Source organism: Lissotriton vulgaris, chromosome 2_1 (genome assembly GCF_964263255.1).
Source record: "Lissotriton vulgaris chromosome 2_1, aLisVul1.2, whole genome shotgun sequence".
Taxonomy (NCBI): Eukaryota; Metazoa; Chordata; class Amphibia; order Caudata; family Salamandridae; genus Lissotriton; species Lissotriton vulgaris.
The window spans coordinates 1,732,187,140-1,732,210,133 of NC_141687.1; the positions used below are offsets into that span (position 1 = coordinate 1,732,187,140).

Here is a 22,994-nt window from a genome sequence, read left to right on the forward strand (position 1 = left end):
AAAGAGACCTTCTGTAGATATAATATAATATACTAGCTAGGGAGGGTAAACTGAGCTTCTATTTAGACATTTTCCTTTAGCATTTTAACATGCTTTCACCCTTTGTATTGTATGGAATAGTAACCATGCTGTTAACCTTGTTCCTTATAATATGTTTGCCTGTATTAGCTAAGATACTGCGTTTGAGGAACACTGCATTAGAAATAAACATTTCAAACTCGCACGTGTCCTCATTGACTCCCCGTTCTGGATTGATATGTTAGTATAATGAAAGAGTGTTCATGAGTTCCACGTTACCTGAGGTGTTCTAAGTTCTTGTTCTGGGTTGTCTAATCATTGGGGGTCGATAAGTACCAATGAGACACTGATAGATAGTCTGGTAGGGGATTTTGGATACTGAGGTGAGTTTTGGCACACCCTCATTCACTGAGGTTCCAAGTCTCTATGCACAGTTCTGTAAAGGAGCAGAAATCCCTGCTACAGGAGTAGAGTACTGGATAAGGTCAAAGGCAAGCAGACGGTCAATGAATGATAGGAGAGGTAGTTGTTTCATAGTTACTGCATTGTAGTGTTTACTTCTCTAAAGATGTGTATCTTCAGCTCTTTCCTAAATTGGAGCAGCACTGGGGAGACCCTTACTGATATGTGGATGATGTTCTAGATGCTGGGTGCATTTATGGAAAAGGCTTGCTTTGTTTTTTTTATACTTCCTAATCTTCAGTCTGATGTGGCATTGCTGTGGATTTGCTGAGAGCCACCAAAGATTGGTTAGCTTGTCAGCAAAATAAGAGGGGTTGCTGGTCATGATGGTTTCGTAAAAGATGCAGTTGGTAGTGAAGATGGATGGTATTGGACTGTCAATGGGAGTCAACAGAGTTTGCTCTGGATGAGGGTGATCTTATTTCTTCCTGCCTTGGATGAGAAATGGTGCAGATGCCCTTAAGGTGTGCAAATGTAGAGTCTGAGAGGCCATGGAACATAGTGTCAGCATAGTGTCACCACCATCCAGATGCGGTAGTTTAAGGACCTGAACAGCACTTCTGAAGAACAATTGCAGGTTTTTTTAGAAGACAGCTACTACCTTTCATGTTTGTTTTTTGGCAATGTGTTCATTGAAGGCGAGGTTGGGGTTCAAAAATAATCCAAGTGACCTGGCCTTTGGTCAAAGGTAAAAGTTGGGGTTTGAAGCTGTCAAGGTTCATAGTATTGAGCGAGGTTTGTACTATTGCTTTCTTGTTGGTCTTTGCAAATAAAAGGAATTCTGCCTTGGATAGGTTGAGCTTCAGGTAAGCACTTGACATTCAGGTCTGAATAAGGGACAGACAGTGTTGGAAGCATTGGGCGCCTGGAGCAGAGGATACTTTTAGGTAGATCTGTGTATCATTTGCTCTTGATGCTTTTATCTGTGAAAAGAGCCCAAAGGGTCTTCATATTGAAGTATTGAAGCTAATTATAACTGGAGACAGTATGGAACCCAGGGGACCCTGCAGGTGATAGCAATGTTTTGGGACCTACAGGTGTCTCTGTGAACAAACTGTGTTGACTGAAGAGCTAGGGGAAGGTTTGGTGACAGACATTTGCAGTGAATCTCATTAGAGGTTTAAGGGTGTGGATAAGGGTCAAATGATCAACTTTGCAGCTGAGATGGTCCAGCAATATCAGGAGGCATAAGTCATCTCGATCTGTGGTCAAGAGGGCATTGTCTACGACATGCAAGGTAGCAGACGCCATGCTGCAGCATAATCTGAACCCAGATTGGTAGTCATGTAGGATATGGTTAGCACTAATGTGATCTTGGAGTTGAGCATAAATAGTTTTTTCAGTGATCCTGCCAACGAATTGTAGGCGAGCTATGAGGCAGCAGTTGGGCAGGTCATCATGATTGAATGTAGACTTTTTAGAAATGGGAGGATTTGGCCAGTCTTGAGTGCTCACTGGAAGATGCCTTGAGTGTGGGAGGCTTTAACAATGGTGAGAGAGCTTCCCTTGATAGAGTTTTAGGAAAGGACGAGGGTAAGCCATTATCTTCATATGAAGTGGCTTAGAGGGAGTAGTGCAGCAAGAGCTATAAGAGACAGGGTCTGGAAGGATAGCTATTGTGGGATTCTACAACAAGTTGTGATGGGTTGCTGCAGGAATTAATTATTATGAAATGTGTTCTACTTTTGTTTGTGGCTTCATTAATGGAGTTGGTATAGAACTTTACTTTGGCATAGGTGATTTGCAGTCATGTTATTAATAAGATTCAAGGCAAATTAAGGACTGCTAAAACATCACACAATGTTCCTCAAACTGGTGAAGGAGTAGCAAGCAGGGTATGTTGTCATCAACAAGAGAGCAAAGGGCACTCCTGAAAAGTATACTGCGGATCTGCACACCTTTTCCATATTTCTGACTCAGTGTAAAATCAATTTCTAGTGAATACCTAAGCATTTACCAACTTTTATTTTTTCTTATACACACCATGGGATTGAGCTTAAATCAGCATCCTTGTTTGAAGAATTATAACCAATTCATAAAGGCTTTGAAAATCATATCCAGTAAAGGATAAACCAAACAAGAAGCCCATGTGGTGGTATTAAAATCTTTCAAGATTTATTTTAGTATATCAATCTGCGTAAACAAATATTGCCTGAGGTGGCCTATCTGGATGGCACAGCACTGCTGCACTCTACCACGGCATTCGCGTGGAGACCACAGACGCTTTTGTACTAGTGGAAGCCGGTCCTGATTCCTTAAATAAATTGTCTGATTTTACATTGCAAATAGAATTTCAACAGAAAAGGGACAACTCTGGAAGGAGGTAGACTCCACGATATATTCAAACAACGCCAAGAAAGAAAACAGCTTCATGTGACACTTTGACAGACGAACCAATGCAGATTGCTAATTTAAGAAAACATTTGACTCAGGAGGAACAAGAAAGGAGAAGGTAAGAAGGCCTCTGCATTCTTTGTGGTAAAAAGCAGTGCCATGTTTTCGTAATTTCCCCAAGAGAACGGGAAACAACTTGGCATGAGCATACATTGCAAACCCAGGTCGAGCCAATGTCAGGATAATGGGTTTGCCTCTTCCAAGACACATTATTATTTCTTTGTGGAAATACCAACCCAAGTATCCGTTAGAGATCAAGGAATTAATCATTGGAGATCAACTGGCTTCTTCATGGACATATCATTAGAACACGAGACACTGATTACTATCTTTCAGACAGAAGTACTAGAAGAAGTCCAAGGGTTGGATGAAATCCCTTTAACAGCTGGAATTATCGAGTGGGAAACAGCTCCTTTAGATATGGCCACAGAGACAGGTCATATTGTAACTGTGATCTTTAACTTGATTAATGCGCCCACCTCAACTATGATTTTAGGGACTACATGGATGAGAAAACATAATCCTTGGATTGATTCAGTAGTTCCGCGAATTTATTTCTCTGATCCCTTGTGTAAAGAGTATTGGTTTTCTAGAAAAGGTATCACCTGAGAACAATCATCTAGCCTGCATATTGGTGTCCGTAGAATAAAAATCTGCAGAAACACTAGAAGTTTATAAACAGTTTGAGAATGTTTTCAACAGTGAGGCAGCGGACACATTGTCCTTTTGCAGTCCATTTGACTGTGCAATCAATCTATAATCAAATGGTAAGATACCATCTGAGCACATTTATCCCTTAAGTCCTTGAAAAGATCAAGTTCTCAAAGAATATCTAGAGGAAAATGTAAAAACAGGTTAACTCATCTTACTGCCTTGGGCTCTCATCTTCTTTATTCCAAAACCAGGAGGATAATATTGCCTCTCCATCAATTACTGAGACATCAATCAGATCACCACTCAAAACTGATGACCTTTGCCACTGATGTCAGTTCCATTAGGTTAACTTCCAGGTGCCCAGATAGTTACACAACTTGATTTAAGAAGATCTTGTCACTATTCAGAAGGGAGATGAATGGAAGACAGCCCGTAATACTTCATATGGATATTTCAAGTATTTAAAAACCCCATTTAGGCTATGTAACATACTGGATGCCTTCCAGCATTGTTAGATTATGTAACATATTGGATGCCTTGCAGTATTTTATAAAATATACCTTGTGGGTCTTGTTTTAATCATTTGTTATCATCTGAATGGTATATTAATGTTTTCTGTCTCTAGAAGAGTATATCAGGTGTCATAGTCCTGAAAAGGGTAGCCACATGGACTATGAAATGGGTACAGCAGTGAGGGATTGATTCATTCCCACCGTGGTTAAAGAAATTCAGAAGGCCCGTTGTCCCGCTTTGCTCTTCTGCTAACTTAGCATACTGACATGGGATTTGCTTTCCACTGAAGCAGTGAATAAGACACATTTCTGTCCATCTGGTCAAAGCACCCATCTATTTACATCCTGATCATTCATTACCCTTCACAGTGGAAGGCAGGAAGTTCTTTCGTCTTTTATTATATGACCCATCCATAACCAAAGATATCCACAAACCCAGGAACTGTATCCTGTGATTTATTTTCCACACACCCTATTATCAGATTATTCAATTTACACCATTTATGACTGTGAGTTATTAGCTGTTCATGAAGCATTTTGTTACTGGAGGCACTATTAGGAGCGGGTGCTCTTTTCTCATCATTGTCTGGAATAATCACAAAAATCTTGGCTATCTGAAATCTGTGATATCCATAAACACTTGGCATGACCATTGGTCACTATTTTTATCCAATGTTTCAGTATAATATCTACTATTGTCCTTGTAATCACCATGGCAAGGCTGATGCCTTATATAGAAAGTTTGAAGAAGCAAGACCAACAGCAGAACATCATAAGATTCTAATGTTATAAAAGATACCCCAGGATAAAGCTGAGAATTCACCAACAGAGATTCAAAGACCACAAGAAACCATCCAAAGAGAAGAACAGATTGAAGAAGAATAGCAAAAATTACAATATCAACAGTGATACTAAAAATACGATGATAGACATTTCACCGGATGTATCCGCACAACAGAAAATGTTACATTGGTGTCATGACAATCCAGTGTAAAGCGTCACGTCACCCTGGCATCCATAAAACCCAAGAAGTGTCCATCGTAATTTATGGTGCCTAATAATGACACAAAAAATGGTTTTATGAAACATGTTCATGGTTATAGGTTTAAATTGAATTTATTGATAAATTGTCACACACTCACACAATTATCACATCAGAGGAAAAACTGCAGCATCAGTGAAAGGGTGGCAGAGAACATATATTTTTTATTTTTCCCTTCCTCTATTCCCAAAGGTGCTAGGTCCGTTAGGTATGGCTCTGATTTTTCTCCCCACCCGCTCTTTGTTTTTGCTATTTTCACACTTTGTGAAAGAGACATAGGGGCGGGGGGAGGGTTAGAAGAGTTAATGCACGATTGATTGGATAACAACACTGTCATTATAATTACAGACTTCCACCATGATGCAAGAATATCACTCTCTCTCTCTCTTTCTCTCGCAACTTCCCCTTTCCCCCTAGTCACATAATCCTTAATTTTGCATATTTAAGCTGGAAGCTCGATGTTGGGGGATGCAGGAGCATGACCACTCCTGAGTCCAGACAAACAGGAGGCGAATATTTATTTTAAAAAACAAGATGGTTGCAGTGTGGAAGCACCGGATGACCTGGGAAGGTAGAGAAGCAACACATGGGAAGGTAGAGAATCAACATGGTTGAGCAGGGGGTGTGCGAGGGGAAAACAAGAGAGCAAAAGGGAGGCAGTGCAAACTAAAGGGGAAAGCAGCAGATGGGAAAGAGAGCAAAAAATACACACACTTCTTGAGTGACTAAATGAAATGAAAAAGTAGTTCCCTAAATGCAAACAATATCAGAAGTAGACGGACACAATCAACTGGTTGAGTGTGGGACAAGCAAAAGAATAGAGAGGAAAGCCACTGAATCAAGAAGAGGCTGCTAAGATAAACAATAAAATCATGAGCAAGGGACTGATGCAAATCCCACTTTGTATTGATTCAAAACAATAGTTCTGACCAACAAACAGCTAAAACTATCTGTACCCAATACTGAACAATGTAAAAGAAAATTGTCATTAACAGGGGAGTAGCTTGCAATCCTGCATCAGATGTAGTAGCACAGAGGTCCACTGCTCCCCAGTTGGTGAGGTAATGGAAACCCACTTTCCTTTGTTGCTTAGGGGTCCATAGCACTCTTGTTACGGTATTTTGTAACAGTTTATTCACAATAAACGTGGTCCTATGCATGTATAGTTACCTGCGCTTCTGCTCCTTCAGTAGTCTGCTGAGCTGAACATCCATACATACAGTTATTCTGACACATGAACAACTTCTACTAATTATGTCCATAATTTACTCTGACAATATAGCAGACCGTGCTATCCTATCACTCTAATAAGTTGGGCAATTCAGTATACTGCATGTTACAAATATGTTCACATCTTGGCCCTAGGGTAATGAGGGGCAGAAATTATGTCTGTTGCTCAAGGATGGGTACCGAAGCCAAGATGGTTCAGTGCCTCACCTCCATAATTTTCTCAATTTTTCTTGTGGTAGACTGGTAGGTTTGCTGCCTCGTTGGCGTGGGCTGGTTGTGGTGTTTACCCCTATCTGCCCATCCCAGAGAGGCTCTAACATCTCGCCGGAACACCAGGGAAAAAAGTGAGCGACAAAATCGGGTGTGGGGCTTGCTCATCCTGGCACTAGATTGCAGCCCCACCCTAGGCACCATGCAGTTTATCTGTGCCCTTAAAAGGCATATTTGAAAAGTCACCTACAATCAATCTACCTGCCTTAAGAGACAGTACTACTACTCAGCAGCAGGAATAGGTTAAAAAAGGAAAGGTGTGGGGCTTCATTCCATTTTGCCATTGGGTCCCACCTTTGGACACCATAAAGCATTTCTGTCATCTAGGCGAGGCCAAATGGTGGGGTTACCTCCTTTCTGCCAGGCGAAATATCAAAATGATGCCCAAAAGGCACACATTTCCTCTCACTTGCCATGTGGATGACTCCAGTTTTGGGCTCTGGGTCCTGGGACAGGGACAGGAGTAGGAGTCATGGCCCGATGTCAGAACGGGCCAGACTTAACCCTAGTCTTTAAATGAAAAACAATGTCGAGTCTGAACTACACATATACCAAACTGCCATGGGGAGTACCTGCCGGGGCAGTGACGTGGGGAGGGGGAGGGGCAGGGTGGGGGGTAGTAATGTATGGATAATGGATGTTTGCAGGTAAGTAAACATATAAATAAATCAAACGAATTTCGTTGCGTGCGCTGCATCCTCAAATGCAATGCAGTGCATTCAACGACATTCGTTTGATTTATTTATATGTTTACTTACCTGCAAACATCCATTATACATACATTACTACCCCCCACCCTGCCCCTCCCCCTCCCCACGTCACCGCCCCGGCAGGTACTCCCCTACCGACCGCAGCTGTCATCAGGACATGCATGAACTCGCCTGTGCTGAAAAGAGTACATTCGTGAAACACAGGGCTGCAAGTTGAAACCACAGCTATGTTGTTCACTGAAGGTGGATCAGCTTCTTTATGAAGAGGGGGAAAGACAGTGCTCTCCTGCTGCAATCCCCATGCAAGGATTCACTAGGGAGAGGTACAGTTCGAAAGTGTATGGTGCCCCAAAGGGAACAAAGTCAGTAAATTATGAGCTGAACAGCTCCTTCTACATTTGTTTTCAATTGTGTGTATGTCTGCATGCCATGCACACTGATCATCCTTCAAAAAAAGATACCTCTGGCTCCTGAGGAAGCTCTTCCCAGCAGCAGAGGGGCAGCCCTACAAAGGGAAGTCCTCCAGTGCAGGAACCAAAGGGTTTCCCTGCCCGAAATGGAAGGATCTGATGTTTACGTTCTCTGCACTGGGAATGGGCAGGACATGAACATTAATGATTTAAGTGGTGTGCAGGGCTCTGGAGGGGGGGTGGGTCCTTTATTCTAGCCTTACAGTTTAGCCAAATCACAAAGGGAATACGATTAAGTGATGACCCTGTAGAGCTGGGACATGCCATATCAGGGAACATGCTCATGTTCTCCAACGGTTCAAAATGATTGACCTGCCCATATGTGTAATCCTCAGGGTAATTGCAATGCAGCTTTTGTAACAATTAAGCATTCTCATCTTTTAGCTCAATTTGATTTGATGAATATCAAGGGCAGATTGATTCTCTTCTTTCCTAATGAATCTGGCCCTATCAAATTCCCTTGTTCAGTTTTTGTGCCCCTACAGTAAGCCATCTTGTAGAGGGTACCCCATGGCTCTTACTTATCTCCTTATCTCCTATGCCGTTTAATGTTTATATCTGTCCTCTGATCCCTGTGATGAGCTTGCTTGTATGTACAGCAATTTCATACTCTGATTACAGACTAATCCTCTGTCAGCAATGTTTTGCCAACCTTTCTTCCAATTGCAACCAAAGGTAATACTTAGGGGGCCTAATTTATGAGGCCCCTTGCTCCACCGGAAAGTCACTTTTTGTGACCTTCAGTGGCTCAGAAGCCTGCGTGATATTTATCAGGCAGCACTAAGCCACTTTTTTGGCTTAATGTTGGCTGATAAATATCAGTCCCTTTAACGCAGTGTTCTGCATTAAAGGGACGTGTAATGGGTGTTGCTGGGGGCGTTCCCAGCAACATCCACGGCCTTTTGACACTGCCCCAGATTTACGAGAAATGGTAAGTCTGAGGCAGTGCCAAAAGCTTACACCTTACCAGGGAAGGCGTAAGGGAGGCGCAACGGGGACAAATATATTTATTTCTCTTTGTTTTTCCTTTTTCTATGTGTGCTGCATTCTACAGCACACATAGAAGTGAGGGCGACTTTTCATACAAGCCAAATTACATGTGTTTTACATGTGTTTTTCATTGTAGAGTATAACAACACCGACAGACATTTAAAGTACCACACGCAAGAGTAATATGGACCTGAATGCAAACTTGAGCTGCACTAATGGAATGTAGTGGTAAAAATACTTATAGGAAGAGTAATAAAGTTGAATGAAGTATGGGCATCAAAGGCCTAATTCACAATGGTAAACGTACACAGGTGTAGGTTTTCTATGTTTTTGATATTGACAAACTACAAGTGTAATCTCACTAATAGTAATTTTACAGGGAGACTCCGCACATAAAAAGACAGGCCGGTCTTATCTTTTTATATGGGGAGTTCGCTGCACCCAACTGCGAGTCTCAACAGTCGTAAAATTACTATTAGTAAAATTAAACTCGTAATTTGTTAATATAAAAAAATAGGAAATGCACACAAAAGTATAAGTTTACTTTTAGGAATTATTACCAGGTGTTTTGTTTTTTCCCATTAGCTCATATTAATCAACCAGAGTATGTTCTCAATCATGCTGGGTGAAATAAAGGACATAACAGAATTAAATCATGTATTCACTAAATGTCGGCTAAATTATTTACAATATTGAAAAATGCTTTTTAGATGTCTTAAAAAGCTATTCATGTATATGATATTTCCAAAGGTAAATAATTGATGTGCTCCAGTAAAATATATTACATTCTAGATATGATTCATCATCTCCACACCATTCATTTCTTAAAACTTTCAAATAGGTGAATGACTCTTTAATCAAAGTAAAAACAATGGCTGGAGGCTCAATAAGCTTTTAAATGTATTTGTGTGGCTGATATTTGCTTCCTACTATTGGACTATCTGCCATAGGTTACTCCCTAGCAAACGTTTATGTATTGGACCATGCTATCAAACCAACCAACCCTTACCCCGTATCTTGATTTGTAAACCACTAAATTTGTTTCATTCAGTCTCCCAGTCAGATCGACTAGGCACTATAGTAAACTCACCTGCAGACATGGGGGGCCGTGTGTGGATCGAGTTTACAAACACACTTCCATCAGGTTTGATCACAATTATCTGGCAAGAAATCAGAAAACAAATGTGAAAACTTGGCTATCAAGTTTATGATCTGAAGCAGACGTTTAATGGAAGAACTGAAAAAAAAATATTTTATGCACTGTTCATGAGATAATACTAGGGTTATTTTAAAACATGATGTCAGCTTGAATCAAACCCGCAGCTCCCTCATTAAGCATGTATTTATTTATTTCATTTAATTATATGAAACACTCCACAATCTATGCCAGAGAATGTCAGTCACACACAAATGTAATGTCATAGAGTCATACAGAACTGAGGGCCCGATGTATCAGAGGGTTGTTTCCATTGTATGCCAATGTGAAAATACATTAGTGGATTGTACACTGTTGGAATCAGTGACAATTGGAGATAGTGAAGAGTCTCCTATTGACTTCCCAGATGATAAACATAATACTGAAATGGCCAGTGGATTCATGTCATCCTTCGATGAAATGGAAGGCTGGTAGTGATGGTGCCCCTATTTCATTTTTGCATACTAATGCCATGTTACTGTGTGATCCATATGATCATTGCTTGAATATATAAACCTGATATTTCATATCTGGTTTTACAATAATGAGTGATTCTCGTACATTTGATTAGCTATAGTTGGCATATGTTCAAATTAATTTAGCAAGGGTCGTAGTAGGCCTCAGATGGTGGACCCCATTCTAATTATATGTTGTATTTTTTGCTTGCTGTGCATCATGTTTCTTGATTGATTGATTGATTGGCTTTATTTCGATATATGCAATATCTTAAAAGCAGTACAACAGATAAAAATAGTCACAATATAATGTTTCTCTATTCCAGGCAGAGAAAGAGGAATAGGTGGTGCACTGCGACGTTGTTTGTAGTTCTGAAACGTTTTAAGAAAGTTTTTTTAGAAGGTTTTGGGTGCACTCATGGGTGGTGTTTCCATCAAAACACGATTAAATTATAAGAACTTGTAGTGTACGCAACAAGCTACGTTCCTGAACCTTTGAATTAGCGAACGCTGCCATTACAGACATGCACACTCCGTGATAAAGGGCCCCCGCCCGAAATACATTGGAGCAGTTCACTTTGATTCTTCTAACTTAAGAGATCTACTTATTGGAATGATATGAAGCTAATATCATCGAATAAATTATCTATGAACCTTGTTGAATAAACAAACAACTTTTTGGACAACAACCTTTTGAATCATTGTATGATTACCCACGGAGTGCCTCACCTGGGGATGTATCAGCATTTTTATGCGTACACTACAAGTTCTCTATTCCAGGCACCACGAGCTGACATTAGTCTAAAATGTTATTGATGAATAAGTAACTTACCTTCGGTAACAATATATCTGTAAGAAACATAGGTTAGTTATAGATTCCTTACCTTAGAATTACCTCCAGGCGTTAGACTGAATCCGTATAGTTTTTCATCTGCAGTACACCTGCACGTCGGAAGGTGGCGTCGGTCGACTCCGCATTTGTGATTGGCATCATGGTTGTTGGGATGAAGTTGCGGTAGCTACATAGACAATGCCCTCGTGCGCTGACGTCAGTTCTGTACATGACTTTCCACGCCAGAATCGCAGATCTATGCAAGACACTGACCACTGGTGCACAAAGCTAGGGCCCTAAAAGGAAGTCCTTAACCCTAGAAGTCAGTTCGCAGAACTGGGAGGATAGGTGGGGCGGTAAGGAATCTATAACTAACCTATGTTTTACAGATATATTGTTACCGAAGGTAAGTAATTTGTTCATCTGAAATAAACAGTCAGTTATAGATTCTTTACCTTAGAATAGATACCCCAGCAATACCAACCCCGGAGGTGGGTCTGCGAACTAAGTTCACACCAGAACGTCCTGGAGAACAGAACAGTCAAAGAAGCTGTCTCTCTGGACTTGGCTGTCCAGGCAGTAGTGTTTGGTGTACGTGTACAGTGATGCCCACATAACTGCCTGACAGATGTCATTAGGGGGGCTCCCCGTCCCAAAGAAGTGGTAGCTGCCGGTAACCTCGTGGAATGGGCTGCAGTCCCACAGGAGGTTCCTTCGTTGCCAAAGAATAGCATGCTTTGATGCACAAAATGACCCACCTGGAGATGGTCCATTTTTGCACGGCCCGAACTTTCTTGACGCCCACGTAACCAGCAAAAGCTGGTCGTCCACCCGGAATTGTTTGGTGCAATCCAAATAGAAGGAAAGCGCACGTTCTGGATCCAGACGGTGCAGCCTCTCTGCCTCTTTTGAAGGTTGCGGAGGCACAAAGAGATGGTTTGGCCAATGTGGAAAGAAGTAACCACCTTAGGAAGAAAGGAAGGTCTAGTTCTAAGGATTTCCTTGTCCGGATGAACAGCCAGAAAGGAAGGCTTGGAATAAAGAGCTTGGATCTCACTCACCCTGAGCGCGGAGGTAATGGCCACCAGAAAGGCAGTTTTCAAAGTCAGAAGCCTAAGAGGACAGTTATGCAGTGGCTCAAAGGGAGCGCACATAAGATATGTAAGAACCAAGTTCAAGTTCCACTGAGGCATTAGGAAGGGAACAGGAGGAAAAAGATGAGTAATGCCCTGGAGAAAGCGATTTACAACAGGGGACTTGGAAAGAGAAGGATAGTCAGGAAGCATAACGAAGGTTGAAATGTCCAAGAGGTTGTACTTTAGAGTGCCAAGCATAGAGCCCTACTGGGCCAAAGAAAGATGATCAAGAGAACCTCGGAAAGAGGTGCAAACAGGGGATTCACAGCCTTTGCTGTGCACCATGCCACGAATGTGTTCCATCTGCAGGCGTATACCGTCTTAGTGGAGAAACGCCTGACTGCTGACTTTCATCGCAGCCTACACCAGCTCCATTGAGTGAGCTTTGATGCAGTGAGTGTAGCCAGCACCTATAGTGCAGATGAAGGGAGGGGAGTTTCTAGAAGTCTCTCTCCATGTTAGTAAAGAGTATAAAGACGGAGACCTTTTGGCACTTTGACAGGAACTCTCCTGGCAATGGATGTGCTGCCTAGGGCTTTTGTGCCCAGTTGAGCCCTCCCTGCATTTATTTTACCTGTGCATTATTGCCATTTGATATATGGGAACATGCTACAATAAATATTCCCCTTTGCTTGGCAAATGAGTGTTGAGCTTTAATTATGTTGTACTTTGGTATTCTAAAGTCTGTAGAGGCCTATTTGGAAGAGTGATCATGTTGTGTCCTGGTATTTTGAAGTCTTGCTCAGGTGTTCTGAAGAAAAAGCAAACACCCATTTCCCCTGCACCACCTGTGCCCGGCTGCTCGCCAACTACTGCACTGCTGCTGTTGCTGCTGAGACAGATTCCGAGAATCAGTGACAGCTGAGCATGAAGCTGAGGAGGTGGTATGCTGGACTTTTGGATATTAAGGAGCCTGGGAGGCAGCGTGTAGCAGTGGCTAGCAGATGGTAGACAATGGGTAAGGGGGCCGCAGGGGTCACTGGATGTGCTTAAAGCATTGGCACCCAGTGTTTGGCAGTTTTTACCACTGAGCGCTCCCATGGAATCGTGAGGAGCAAGTAGGAGGAGGAGTTTGGAGCAAGAAACAAGGAGAGGAATTTTTTTATGTCAGTTAGGCTTTATTTCGATATGATGCATATCTTAAAAAGCATTACATATACATAAAAACAATAAAAAGAGCCAATGCATAGATAAAAAGCATACAGTTCATATTACAAATGGCGCGAATAATTTACATAAAAACTGTCTAAAATACATATTAAACAAGATACAAAAGCCTAGTAGATCTAATGCGCCATGCCCAACCTAGGAATTTCGCCAATCCACATGCAAACAGGGGCCGCGGGTCCGTTTTCAAAATTCGTAGGGCCTCCTTGTGGGATCTAGTCCCAAGCTCTCTACAGAGTGGTTTCAACCATCTGCAGCAAGGAACTACATAGGCTGAGCATTCAAACAACAGGTGGGGAACTGACTCTGTCCTAGTCTCACAAACGGGGCAGAAGGGGATTGTCTGTGCCGGGACCTTCCACCTGGAAGTCAGATTCCCAACTGGAAGTAGGCCTACCCTAAATTTGAAGTATAGAGCCCTGTCCCAGGGTTTTAAGATAATATCCAGATACGGCTCGCAGAAGTGCACCTCCTTAACCAAAAGGAAATCCACAGTGGTCCTACACAAATTAGCATTACTGTTTCTGCCATCAATCACCCAACTCCAGTATAACTTCTTCAAAGTTGACTTGTGCGGGGCAGTTCTAGTATTCTGGTCCTCGGTAGCGCCTTCACGCACCACGAAGCGGCACCCGCGGAGCGGGTGAGGCGAGGCGCTGCAGCGGTCCCTCCACAGAAAGCACCAGGGCACAACAGGAATCAATCGACGATGTCTGGTGAGCAAACAACAGAGTAGGCGTCCCACAGATGTCCAGGAGGGAAAACGCTTTTCACAAGTTTACCGGCAGGGGGGCGGGGCTATCAGGGGGCGTTGACCAGCTGCTACGGCCCACGCAGGGACTCTTGGTCATCCGAGTCCCTGGAACGCTCCTCGCCTGAAGCCGATGGCCTTCCCCCTCAAAGCACCTGGTCCTCGGTAGGGCCTTCACGCACCACGCAGCATCACCCGCGGAGCGGGTGTGGTGAGGCGCTGCAGCGGTCCCTCCACAGAAAGCACCAGGGCACAACAGGAATCAACAGACGATGTCCGGTGAGCAAACAACAGAGTAGGCGTCCCACAGATGGCCAGGAGGGAAAACGCTTTCCACAAGTTTACCGGCAGGGGGGCGGAGCTATCAGGGGGCGTTGACCAGCTGCTATGGCCCACGCAGGGACTCTTGTTCATCCGAGTCCCTGGAACACTCCTCGCCTGAAGCCGATGGCCTTCCCCCTCAAAGCACCTGGTCCTCGGTAGCGCCACGAAGCGGCACCCGGCGGCGAGGCGCTGCAGCGGTCCCTCCACAGAAAGCACCAGGGCACAACAGGAATCAACAGACGATGTCCGGTGAGCAAACAACAGAGTAGGCACTGTGGCGTTGGTGTTGAGCCTCGGTGCGCAGAAGCGTCCAGGTGTCAGTGCAGCTTGCTTACTGCATGGCTCTCTCACCTCTCCATCCATCATTTCCTCCCTTTTGAATCCCTGCATTGCAACAGAAGCTGATGCGCTTGTATCTCCTGGCAGAGGCCTCTGTCACCCCTCAAGGGGTTCTCTGTTAATGATAGGTGACAAACAACAGGGTGAATGGTAGGGAAGGTGGCATTACTGATGTAATCCAGGAGGCACAGAGTTGTAGTAGAAGGATGATTTATTACAAGATAACAGCTTATACAGTCTGTCAAACTCCCACATAGAGAATGTGGAACCATAAAAGAGTCATAACAATTCTAGAATTACAAGGAAGTGCAGGAGGAGGAATACAACAATTACCATTGTCGCTGGCTGAAGCACCACTACTTGGAGTACGGTTACTTTCCACTCTTCGGTCCTGCGATTTTGATACTGCTATTGAGTCCAGCGGAGAGGAACTAGAGCTACATACCTTCTGTAATCCTTGGGGACATCGATTGCAGCTGCTGTGATTGCGGTGGCTGAAACACAACCCACAGAGGGAATAGACCTGCCAGCATGCTTTTGCAAAAATAACAGATGATGGACAGAATGCTGACCAAATCAAACATTCACCCCTAGTCAGAGATCTGAGTTTATTCCATTATTTGCTTGCTCACCACGCCATTCCTGTCTGGGGCCAGGCATATGCAAATCAGTTTTGACGCTGCTCCCCATGGGAACAGGCCACCTGCCAGTCCAGGTCCTCTCTAAACCAGAAATACGCATCCTGGGACTGGTTTCAGGGTTTAAGCTCCTCATAGGCCAGGCTAGATTGAATCCAGTGGCACAGTGAGCACAGGACCCACATCTGGGCATACCCTTCCCACTTAGTGTGACAAAAACAAAAAGAACAAATGATGGATGGAATGCTGAACCAAACATTCACCCCCCGTCACAGATCTGGGTTTAATCCATCATTTTTTTCACTCACCACACCACCCCAGTTTGGACTCTGCCGTATGCAAATCAGTCTTGACCCTGATCCCCATGGGAACAGCCCAGCCCGAACTGTCAGGTCAGGTTCTCCCTGGACTGGAAATAAGCATAATGGGACTGCTTTTGAGCGCTTGGAGACCTGTGGGCATGGGACATCGATTTCACCTGCATTGGTAGAAGGGGGACCACAACCCCTAAAGTTATTTCCAAGTCCAGGAGGATGGGCTTGACCTGCCTGTGCCCTCTTGAGCTCTTGGAGACTCGCAGGCACGATACATGAGGAGGCGAACACCAGGCCAAGAGCGGCCCCCTATTGGTCACCCAGTATCGTCTACATATATGTAATTGACTGTTGCTTATCTCTGGTTCAGTTTATGCTGATCAGTGGGCATTAATTCCTTGCACTCATATTAGTTGCTGCCAGTGGTTTTGACTGCTTGAGTCATCTTTTCTTCTTCTTTTGTTTATGATGGGGAAGCGTAAGCTTGAAGGGTTGAGACCTACCGGTGACTGCGGGGGTCATTAATAAGGAGATTCAGCTGGCCAATAGACATTTACAGCTCCATCTTGAAAATGAGGGGACTCTTGACATTCCAGTGAGCAGTTTCTCCAAGAGGGCCAAACTGGGCCACTCTCATGCTTCTGCTACTTCTACATGTAACAGGGTTCCCTCAGACAGCAATCCTGCTCTGCCACCCCCGACACTGATGTGTGCTGCGAAGCATTTTAGGCAGGTTGAATCATCAATAACCACCCGAAAACTACAGAATCTGGATTGCAAAATGTGTCTGCAAAATCGCTCACTTCACCTTTGGCTGCCTTTCATGATCATATAGACCTGCCTTTTATAAAATGGTCCTCAGAAACCTGCACAGCTACTTGCACTAAGGCGGAATTTTAATCTTAGAACAGCAAACGGTAAACCCTTATCTGATATTAAAGGGAAACATGCTTTTAATAGGCCAGGCTATACTAGCCATATTGATTAATTTTTAATAGGCTTGAAGGGCAGGGCTTCTGCACAGAGACTTGGGGGTCATTGATAAGGTAGACAGTGATCAGAATGCTTTTAGCCTGTCAATGCTTGGAACCCTTGCCAACGTTCTACCAATTCAGGGTTTTGCGCAAGTTAGGGGTGTAACGCTCTCCAACAATGAAAAAATAATTAGATGGGGATGGGGTGAAAAACAAATGAAAGCCCTGGAGGAAGCAGTTGCTGAGCTGATTGCGGTTTTGGGAAATGTAGCCCCAGAAGATAGAGGTTTTCTACTGACAACGATCCATGAGGTGTTCTTTAATAGTATAAGGGAGAGGCTGGTGCAAGACATCAAGTGAAATCACACAATCCAGAAAGGTTCTAGGCTGGCAAAAGTTCAACTATTGGTAGCGGCCAAATCTAAGGGCAGGTCTCAGCTTTTGGTGTAAAGGGCACTATATAAAAAAGAACTCGAGATTGCTAAAGGAGCCTGGGAAGATGCATTCTGGCTCGAGTTGATTTATGCCATGATGGCAAAAGATAATGCAAGCTTTTGGGCATCCTTGGTGATGAGGAATAATGGTGGCAAGAAGTTAGTTGGATACCATGTGAAACCTGAAGAACAGGCATCCCATTTTAGTAACGTATAGTCCTTTAACAATGTTACCATGAGTAGGCATCAACCCCAAGTTGACAGTCAATTTAAAGAAACATAATATCCTTGTGTTCAAACTAAGTGAGACTTAAAATGCTATTAGAACTAGCTTACCAGCAAAAGCACCCAGGCCTGACCGTATTCCAAATGAGCTACTTAAATCTAACTTGGAAGTCTGGTGACCATTTTGAAGGGCATGCCAATTCATAAAACTTGGGTATTGCAGAGATCATTCTAATCCACAAGAAGGGGCAGCATAGAGTCCCAAGCAAAGATCGACCAATAAGAATGATAGACGCTTCACAGAAGATCTTCTGTAAAAAGATTCGGGTATATCTCCAGGTTTTGATCCAGGAAAAAAATAATCCAGGAAAGAAATATACTATCTGATCTCCAGGAGGACTTTAGGAGTGATATTAGTATAGTCACTCAGATATTTCACTTTAATTTCCTTTTTTGGAAGCTTTTGTGGTATTTATTTATTTATTTATTATTACGATTTGTAAAGCGCAAACGTATGCCAGTGGGCGTCTTGGCGCTAAGATTACAGTTAGGATCTCTGAGGGTGGCCGCATACTGGTTAAACAACCACGTCTTCAGCAGTTTCCGGAACTGGAGAAGGGGTTGACTCGATCTAATTGTTAACGGAAGCGAGTTCCAGAGTGTGGCTGCTGTCACTGTGAAGCGCTTGTCTCCCCAAGTAGCTGTCCCGGTACGGGGTACTGCAAGTAGATGCTGTGACATAGATCTCAATTGTCTAGATGGACAGTAGGTAGCAAGCTGTTCTCGAAGGAACATTGGTATTTTTATTAAAATGGATGCTGTCCTTTTGTCGCCCACGTTGACCAAAGGGCAGCCTTCAGTTTAGTCCATAGGGCTCTACTGTTGTCCACATTAGATAGTATGGGCATCCCTCTCAACCTACTTGCAATTTTGGTATGGTTGCACAAAGATAACTGCAAGAGGTAGGAGGGGAACCTAGGGCAGCTCACTTGGCCTATAAGTATTCGGCAGGGGGGTCAGGCAGAGTTCTGTCATAGCCCCCACTCTAGTCTCACTGTATATGTAAAGAATGAAGTAAATCAGTTGGACAAGGATGGTTGTGATTCACCCAAGGTGGGAGTTAGGAGAGTACTCGCTTTACTCCTTGCGGATGACACTCTCCTGATCTCCAAATTATTTAAAGGACTCCAACAACTCCTGAATAACTAACTTTTTTTGCAAAGACCGTGGTCTTGAATTTAATGGCTATAAAAAGAAAATGTTTGTTATTCAACCATGCAAGAGGCAAAAAGTACAAATGTAGGCTGTACGCTGACTCAGACCAAATAGAGCAGTTCTCTAACTTTGATTACTTAGGGACACGTTTGAGACCAAATTTGGATAGGGCCATGCAGGTCTAAAAAATCAGTTTGCCCACTGACTCAAGAGAGACGAAGATTTTAAATAGAACAGTGGTCAAGAAAGCTGCCCATCAATTGAGATTTATAATGTAAAAACACTGGGAGCTGCCTTGTAAAGTGCAGAGATCTGGGGTCACGCTAACTGTAATATTTTAACATTTAACAGGAACCAGGTTTATGAGGTCCTCTTTGCCCGCCCGGAGAGCAGACCACTGGCTTTTAGAAAATGTCCTGGAAGTCTGAGTTAAGGCCCCAGATTTATTGGTATAAGATATGGAACTCATTGGCTTTGGGAGCAGATAGAAAAATCCTAAAGGATGTCTTGGCCTTATCTAGGACATAAGATGTACCATGGCTTATGCATGTAAGGTCAATGCTCAGGAAGTTGGGGATGGAGATGTTCTGGGCAATATCGGAGGAGTATGGTGCCATCTCTAAAATGGCTATCAAGTCAGAATATTGAGACCAGGTATCTGTGGAACCTGTTCTTAGATGTGGGGGGCTCCCATACCTTGGAATTTATTAATTCTACAATCTTACCGAGATATGAGAAGTCGATTGATGAGATTACCTCTCCTCCAACTCGGAAATTGTTCCTTCAATTCAGGTACCAGAGTCCTCATATTAGAATATATTGTGTTAAATGGGCCAATGTGAAAAACAACACCAATGAGTGTTTGGTGTGCAGGGGACCATCAGAAACCATATTATATTTTATTCCAGGATATGACGCACATAGAAGATGGCTATTGCTGCTGTGTATGATCCTGGGTGTAAGGAAGTATCTAGGTGCACTTAGAATTTTAAGAACTGACAGCTCCTGTCTGGTGGTCTTCGAAGGTGCAAAGTATCTTTTGCCTGCCTAGATCTGGAGATCTAAATGTATCCATGCATATGATAAGGACATGAAATGATAACCATATAGGAGGAAACTGACAATCCATTGATTTTGCATGTGGATCGTATATTATTTGACCTAATCCTTGTACAAGTTTCCTTTAGTGGTGCTGTTCTCTATTAGCCCTAAAAAGCCTAGAAATTAAATGAGGGATAATATGTATTTTCCCTCTTCTTCGATTCTAAGTATGAAATGTAAATGATCTTTGCCCTGTTGAAGGAATGTGGGAGGGTATGGAAGAGTTTCACCATGCTGCTAAATTGGAACCTAAGGGTTTTATGATCACCAAAAGTTAAGACTAATTGAGTTAAGAATATTACTGCTAGTCCGGCTAATAAAACCCCGAGGCCAGGTGGGCAACTTAGATGTTTGGGCCCACTAATTATAAGCTATATCAACTCTTTATGCACCGTTCTGTTTTCAATTTTTTTGCATTGCATTGTGTCATTGTTATTTCCATTTTTAAGAAGAGAAATCATGCAAGCCTTAGCTGCTAATGGGCAATCTCTATTTTGGATTTGGTTGTGAAGGTCATGGGGAGGGTTGTGCTTAAGCTTTTGACCTCTCAAGGATGGGTAAAATCATATCTTTTCAAGGGTGCAGTATGGATTCTGTGATGGTCTAAGTATGATGGAGCAATGTCTTAATCTCTATCTATTGGTTAGCAAATATGTGATTGCTAAGTGTGGCTCCAGCTACCTGGCCCTCATGGTTCTCTCCTGCACCTTCGACTGCATGGTGAGATCTAAGCTCTGGGATATTTTGTTGGGTCTGGGGGTGAATTACAGTAGTGTCACCTTTTTTCAAGCCCTCCATTGTGACATTGAAGCTTTTGTAAGATACGGCATCAATGGCGAATGTACTGACGCTTTCAGCGTTTCTCTGGGTGTGAGACAGGGCTGTGTGCTCGTCCCTGTACTATTCTTATTATATATAAATGGGCTTGACGGCAAACTGACTTAACAGGCGCAGGGGCATGCCCAGGGTTAAGAACATGGTGGCTGTCTTACTGTATGCCCATGATGCCATGTTTATGGCAAGTAATCCTAATGGAATAAATATTCTGTTAGGCACCTTTGCTGATTTTATGTCCAAATTAAATCTTGAAACCAACTCTTCCAAGGCCTTTGTCATGGCTTGCGGCTTTTCACATCTCAAGTGCCACAGCCTGGCCCTAGAGGGGAAACACATGTCCAGAATGCTTGAGTTCCCTTACCTAGGGTCATATTTGACTCCAATGGCTGTTGGGGTCCATGCCTATCCAATCAGATATGGAGGGGTTCCAATTCTGTAGCGTTTTATTTAATTTGGCTTTCTCTATCAACAGCAAACTCTTTGGCCCCTTGTTAGAAATTTTCCACTAGAAAGTGCCACTCTGTTATGTTTTATGGCTCTGGGGTATGGGGCTACAAGGATGTAATATCGCTGCATCTGGAGGAGAACAGGTTGTGCAGACAACCTTTGGTCCTGCCAGCAACTTCTCAAACTTTTGCAATTCATGAGGAGGTCAATCTTGCTTATGTGGAGGACTCTATTAATGTGGCCACATTGTTATTATGGTGTTCAGTTTGGAGGAACCCGCAAGCGGCCCTAAATAGAGATATCATCAAAGACTGCCTGTCCTGTGATCGTGGGCATCGAATTCCTTGGCTTTCATATATTCAATCTGTGGCCATTGAATTGGTCAGACCCTCATTTTTCTCAAACCTTCAAAATCCATCTTTTAAGGACAAATGTTGCCTTAAAGCAAACTTCTTTGCCCTCAGGAGGGAGGAGAGGGAGGCCATCGAATTAGCCAAGGGTATAAATCATGAGTATCTCAATATCTGCATGACCGCAGGAGCTGAATCCTATTTGGGCATGGTTACCAACAGTTGGGACTGGTCCCTTCCCGTCAAAATTAGATTTGATACTATACATTATTATCTGTGTTTTCCCTTGGGGCAGTATGATCAGTTGTCAATTTTGATCAGTTCTTGTGATGAATCCTCCACCCACAAATGATTGCACTTCACTTTTTTCTGTAAATTTTATGTCAAATTTACTTAGTGCTTTTTAATTTATACTTTGAGAAGCTCTGGTTTAGGACTAGATTTATTGGTTTGCTCTAAACAAATGGAAATTAAGCGGGGAGTGGCGATTTTCATCCGACATAATTTAGGGTCTTGTATTAAAACAACTGCGGATAAGTGGGGAAGATGGGCTTCTGCAGAACTGTTATTATATCAACAGAAGTTTGTAATATATACTGTTTACGGCCCCAATCTGGACGATGCCGAGCTATTTAATTCTTTAAATCAGGAGCTATCTACTTGTACTTCTCCTATTATTCTTTGTGCGGACTTAAACATTCACTTAGAAGCTAATTGTGACATCAGACATGATAAATATACGGGCCTTAAAGCCCGGACCTTCAGAGCCCTGAGGAATTTATTGACGGATAATTGTCTTACGGATGTCTAGTTTTCTATGTATAATAAAGACCCTGGTTATAGTTTTTTCTCTGCCCCACATCGAAAGCATGTTCGTCTTGATTACTTTTATGTATCCCAATTCTTTTTAGACAAAGTAAAGATGGAAATTCTCCCCAGATTATTACGGATCACAATCCTTTAGTAATGTACGTTAGTCTACCATCAGCTTGGGAAGGGCCTAAAACAACTTGGTCATTTCAGAGGAGTCTATTATCTGATGATGAATATTTTCAATATATGACCAAAATCATACAGGAATCTTTTGATATTAACAATGATAGTGCACCTATTCCAGTGGTGTGGGATGCATTTAAATCTATAGTAAGGGGAGAAACCTTAAAGTATTCGAACTTTCAAGGTAAAAGTAAACGGGACAAATTCATAAAAGACTGTGAGATGGTTTCACGGGCAGAGAGAAAACTAGCCGAAAGCATTAAGTCTAATACCCATATTGAAGAATCCCAAACTGATCTTTTTATCAAACGCAGTATGCTATATTCCCATATTGTGGAGCAAGTGATTTCGCAATATAAACAAAATAGAACCGAAAGCTATGAGTTAAGTGAGCAAACAGGCAAAATTTTGGCTCAAAGACTGCGCCAAAAAACAACAGCAAATGAAATTCTTAAAATTCGAGATCTTAGTGGGACTGTCAAAGTATCCAAGAAGGAAATATTATCTGCCTT

General features: G+C 42.8%; 1 protein-coding gene across 1 annotated transcript in view; it reads right to left on the minus strand.

The window, feature by feature from the left end:
* LOC147733205 (uncharacterized) overlaps positions 1-22,994 on the minus strand; it is a 618,178-nt gene that overhangs the window by 427,430 nt on the left and 167,754 nt on the right. Inside the window, exon 11 of the mRNA XM_086957739.1 lies at positions 9,843-9,912. Coding sequence (XP_086813865.1) covers positions 9,843-9,912 — 70 coding nt within the window. The remainder of the gene's footprint in view (positions 1-9,842; positions 9,913-22,994) is intronic.